At 35.1% G+C, this 5,750-nt stretch overlaps 1 protein-coding gene across 1 annotated transcript in view; it reads left to right on the forward strand.

Annotated features, from left to right (window-relative positions):
• The window catches only part of LOC108576239 (guanine nucleotide-binding protein subunit gamma-e), a 21,397-nt gene extending 15,791 nt beyond the window's left edge, over window positions 1-5,606 (forward strand). Inside the window, exon 3 of the mRNA XM_017939198.1 lies at window positions 5,302-5,606. Within this exon, the coding sequence (XP_017794687.1) occupies window positions 5,302-5,407 (106 nt within the window). The 3' untranslated portion in view covers window positions 5,408-5,606. The remainder of the gene's footprint in view (window positions 1-5,301) is intronic.
• The last annotated feature ends 144 nt before the right edge of the window (window positions 5,607-5,750 follow it).

Consider the following 5,750-nt stretch of genomic DNA (forward strand, 5'->3'; position numbering starts at 1 on the left):
GAAGGTGTTAAAAGAGGTCAAACGGATCGGTGAATAAATCGTAAGAACAATCTCGATCGCGAGTGGATTCAAGTGGACATACGCAATTAGCTTGGAATTCCTCTACGAGGCAGAGAGGTTGATGAAAACGCATGGCTAACGAGATACACAACGGAGTTTAATAACATATGGGTAGTTGCACGACGTTGCGGAACAACGCGGAACCACGTTCGAGCAACGACGTTGCCTCGCGCCTGTGGTTTTCGAGAGGAATCGCACGCGAAAGCAAAAAGTTTCCGCGGTTCGCTACTTGGAGAGTGCCGGAGTGAAAGGTACCTCCCATTTTTTTTTTCCTCTCCTACCGATCAGGCTAATCTCTCGCCCTCGCACTGCCGTGCACCTAACTTCGATCCTCTCCGTCTCTGAAATTTTGGAAGAAATGGTATTGTCTCCATTTCGCTGTAATTCTGCCAACGATTAGGTCGATTTAGTTCAGAAACGAAATTCTATTGGAAGTTAAGGAAAATATACTATCAGATAGAAAGATTGTACGTTTGTGTCCCTTTCTTTGGCCGGAAGTGTATCCACGTGGTTTATTTGGAAAGTAGAAACCAAGTTGATCTGGTCATCGAAACAATTTTGATTTAGTTCAAAAACGAAGTTTATCTCCTGGATAGAAAGATAGTATGTTTGTGCCCTTTTTTGTCCGGAAGTGTATCCACGTGGTTTATTTGGAAAGTAGAAACCAAGTTAATCTGGTCATCGAAACAATTTTGATTTAGTTCAAAAACGAAGTTCATCTTCTGGATAAAGAAATAGAACGTTTGCGTCCCTTTTTTGCCGGAAGTGTATCCACGTGGTTTAATTGGAAAGTAAAAACGAAGATAATCTAATCATCGAAAGAATTCAATCAAATCAATTTGGATTTAGTTCCTAAACGAAGTTTATCTCCTGGATAAAAAGATAGTACAGTTGTGTCCTTTTTTGTCTGGAAATGTATGTATGTGGTTTCTTTTAAAAATGGTGTAACTTCATTTTTTCCTGTTTAGAGAAATTGGACTAGCACTATTCTTAAAATAAACAACTCGTATCATTTGGCAACTGATTTTAGCCTTTGCTGATTTTTTCCAGCGAAACCTTTCAGATGGCTAAGTAAATTAATTATAGTACTTATTAATATTTTTCTTATGAAGATTTTCGAAAGAAGACGAATATTTCATTCTAAATGTAATGTTAATAAAAACGACAAGTTTACTTCGTGTCAATTCTCTTCTTTTAAGTTTCGATAATTAATCTTTGGGAGAGAAATTAATCAAATTCGATAAAGACGTAAAATTTTGAAATAATTACGAATAACGTGACCAGATTTCAATGAACGAAACGGTCATTGAAATTACAAGCGTCAGAAAGTAACCTGTGCCAGCGGCAACAGGTCATTAACCCACATTCGTTTCTAATACAGAGCGATAAGTGAAAGCCTATAATTTTCTCGCATTTTCCGCTAACTTGTGAGTTCTTTAACGAGAACAGAAGATTATTGTTGCAATCATTTATCAGTGAAAATTGAAAAACGTTTCGACGCTAATTCACTTCTCTCGTGCAACTTACTCATTTATTTACAATGCTAAACAATCAAATAAAACAAGCGTACCGAAAATTATCGCAACAAGCATTTCTAATTTATAGTTTTCCAATTATCTTCATTCATTTTTCCGTCTAATCACCGTTCAAGTTCAACTTTCCATTCATATATGTGCGTCCAGTGATTAAGTGATAAGTTCTTTACATCACAATTACATAATATCTACTATCTCTATCTAGACGCATAATACAAAATAAATTCCTCTGTACCTCGTCAACTTGGAAAAAAAAAACCACTGTAGAAAATTATATTGTATCTATGACTTCGAGGCACGAGACGACCTGCTTTATCTGCAACACAGTTTAAGAATTCCTCTCGAGCCATTATTCGCTATCAGCTAGAGATATCTAAAGATCAACGCAAATTACAGAATGCAGTGGAAAGTGAGAAAAATCGTAAAGAAAAGACCTCAAACTATCGCGATAAATTAAAAAGAAATATTTAGAATACATAACAAAGAAACTGTATTTAACTGTACATAAATAAGATTATTATAAATAATCTTAGTCATAAATAAGATTAGCCCACAAATTCCTGTCGAAAGCGGAAAATATTTCAACGAAAATCCAAGGAAATTCAAAAAATGCCCCAAAATAGGAAAAAGTTGTAAAATGAAGACGTCTTTTTTTTTACCAAATTTAAAGATTTGCTGGAAATATCGAATATTTTTAGAATTTCCTTTATTCCATTTATTTTATTAAATTGGTTGCGCAAGATGGCTGCAACTGAGCAGCTGGTTTTCGTTTAGAGACATTTTGCAGGGAAATACGAAAAATTGTCCTTTTGCGGTCGAACAGTCGCGTTCCTTCGGAACACAGAATTCTCCTTGGACGCAAAATCGGCCAGAGTACAGCAGAGTCCCTTTCACCGAGCCTTTGCGGAGAAACGGCCAACTATTCGTTTCTCGCTGCACTTTTCTTTGCACCGCTTGCAACCTTGTTACGTTTACAAAGATCCTGTATCATGTCAACCAAGCTGTCGTGGATCTTGAAATTTATTTCAACCTTTTTAGACAGACCTTTCTTGTACCTTGCCGAGTTTCCTTTGCAAATATTTGCAGATAAACTTGAAAATTACAATGTAAAGATTGTCCTTCCTTATTGGAATTCAGTTGAAAAATATTGTTGCTAAAAATGAAGAAAGTCTTTTTGGTGACAGACTTTTTTTACACTTCAGAAATGGAAAAGTGAATTTATAGTATGCAAGATTTTTTACATATTTATTCAGTGTTTATCCATTGTCAGCTTTTTTAGTTAGAATGTAATTGCATGCATAACGGTTGCAACTTTCTTTTCAATCCAAAATCTTTCAACTAAAAGAACTTACGGGAAAAATGAATTTACTTTGGAACTTTGAATTTGGAAGCTTCTTCTGTTTTCCTTGTATTCAAGATTTTCAACGTATCATTCAGAATTTATTAATTTGCAGCTTTTTCTAAAGTCAGAAAGTAATTGCACGCATAATGGTTGCAACTTTCCTTCAAACGAACTTAAAGGAAAAGTGAATTTACTTTGAATTTAAAAATTTCTCCCGTTTTTCTTGTATTCGAGATTTTTAACACATCAATTCAGAATTTATTAATTTTCACCTTTTTCTAAAGTCAGAAAGTAGTTGCACGCACAATGGTTGCAATTTTCTTTGCAACGCAAGATTTCAGCTAACTTTTATCAGCACTTTTCTACTATTACGAAATTAGTACAGAAACTAGAAAAGCAGGTTATAGAGCGCGCTTCGATATTAATTAATTCCTTTTATCAAGCAGATCTAAAATTGTAGAAACAAAATTGAAATTGTAGAACAATTTGCATTGAATGGAGCTTCCTGTAATCGTTGATTTCACGGTACCATATCTCTCTTTTCTTATGTAATTATGTCTTTACTATTCTTCAGATTATCTTCCAAGTATCTTCAACGTCGGGTATTTGTTTCTACGCAACATAATAATTCGCATCACACTCGACTGTCCTTTCTTTTTTCTTAATTTATATATTAATATTAATGTTTCCGTCATGCTTGGTAATAGAGTAAACGTTGCAGGAAAAGGCTTGTTACATTAGAAACTGGGTTCGATTACCATATTATTACACCTCTGGAATATTTATACTTTCTTAAACGTGCAATTTCACAGAAATCTTAATCAAGTCACGCGTCGATATGCAAATGTAGTTAATAAAAAAAAAATCACAACGATTTTTTTCAAAGTGTCAAAAGGTGTTTTCGACGAAGGAAAGTTGTGTAATCGTTTGTGTAATCGTTTTTTAAAATTTCTCAATTAGACTGCTTAGTGTAATCTTTGGGAAATATCGTAGAACACCTTTATGAATTTTGAAATATCTTTCAATCGACATTCTCAGGACTTGATTGCGAAATAAAATGTAATCAAGTTTCTTGAGATTGATCTACATATATAATCCATACGGAATACGTTGAAACCAACAAGTATCGGTAATACAGCTGTTACGTAATGATAATGTAACAATTGCGTAATAATGATACGGGAAATTTACGCAGGTATCGCCGAACGTAATGAATATATAATCTGACAAATATTGACTGCCGAACGAACAACCGTGAACGATTTGACAGAAATGTATCGTTTCTGAATACGTGTACCATAATAAACAGCCTCGTAATAAATCTTTTTTTCCTGTACTTGTTGCACCGTATAAGCATTATTGTTTGTTATTCGTTATATGCGTGTTGTAGAAATTTTCAACGTTAGATTATAGAAACAGAAGAGTTAACGTAGAAATTAGAAATCCATTATTCCTTTAAGATTCAGGTATGCAGTACAGAAACAATTTTATGTTTGCAAGATTGCAATTAATTTGCAATGTTAAATTATAAAAATAACGAGCGTCAACGTTATAGAACATCCGTATAGAAACTTTTCGCTGTTAAGGTAAAATATTTTACAAGCTAATCTAATCTTCAGAAATTTCATTTACCAAATTATATTTTCTGCTACTTCACTAATTAGAAATCTATCATTTTTTTTTTTCTCTTTTCCTGTCGTCATTCGAAATTACCATCGAGTCGTGTCACGATTCTGATATAGTTACCGTAAAAAGTAGCTAATCTCGAAATTTTCACTATGCTAATATCCCTAACAAACCTATTCCAATGTACTGTTTACTTGTATTTCCTGTTTTATTAAAAAAAAAAATCATTTTCCATAAGAGCCATCGGTATCAGTCGCAAAGATAAGCCTATCCGAATCTACCGCTTACTTAAGTTCGTGTCCGATTTTCAAAGGTGGCGAGAACCTTATCGACTTCGGCACAGATGTTTCTTTTAGCGTAATGTTACGTTCCCATCGAAAGATACACCGCTTGTGTTTTATTTTCAAATAATTCTTCATTTCGTTCCATTTCAATTTCAAACGAAATCTGCTTTTGCACACACCGATTGTGTTTTATTTCCAAATCGGGCGCGAACTTTTGCAATCATCCAATACTTCCTATTTCGTTCAAAAAAAAAAGTCACATCCCATAAGAACCGTCGGTATCAATCGCAAAGACGAAACCAAACAAGTAAACCTATTCCAATCTACCGCGTTTTGTCGTTTTTCAAAAAAAAAAATCCTTTCCATAAGAGCCATCGTTATCAATCTCAAAGACGAAACCATGCCAAACCACCGAATTCACTCAAAGTAACATAGCCGTGCTTCTTTCTTCCAGGATGAGGGAGTACGTGGAAGAGAACGAGAAGACTGACCCGCTAATACACGCGCCCGACAAGAAGAACAATCCCTGGGCCGAGAGAGGCAAATGCATAATCATGTAATCAGGACATAGAACCGCATGGGAGTAGGAGAAGAAGGAGAAGAAGCGGGGAGGAAGCATCTGAGCGAACACCATCTGAAGCGACCACGGGGGAGAAGGGATGGAGGGGGCGAGCGGATAATCATTTAACCGCGTTTCTAAGTGAAACCAAAAAGAAAGAGAGAAGAAACCGGGAAGAACGACAAAAAAAAAAAAAAGACACGAACCTACAAAACGTAGAAGGGAAAAAGAAGAAAAGAAGAAACGAATCGCGAGAGAGTAACAGAGAAGAGAAATTTTGGGGTGGAGAAAAGGAAATAAACGTGAAGTGAATTCGAATGGAAATCCTTACCAGAATACAAGTG

This window comes from Habropoda laboriosa, unplaced genomic scaffold (assembly GCF_001263275.1).
Source record: "Habropoda laboriosa isolate 0110345459 unplaced genomic scaffold, ASM126327v1 scaffold212, whole genome shotgun sequence".
In the NCBI taxonomy this organism is placed as follows: domain Eukaryota; kingdom Metazoa; phylum Arthropoda; class Insecta; order Hymenoptera; family Apidae; genus Habropoda; species Habropoda laboriosa.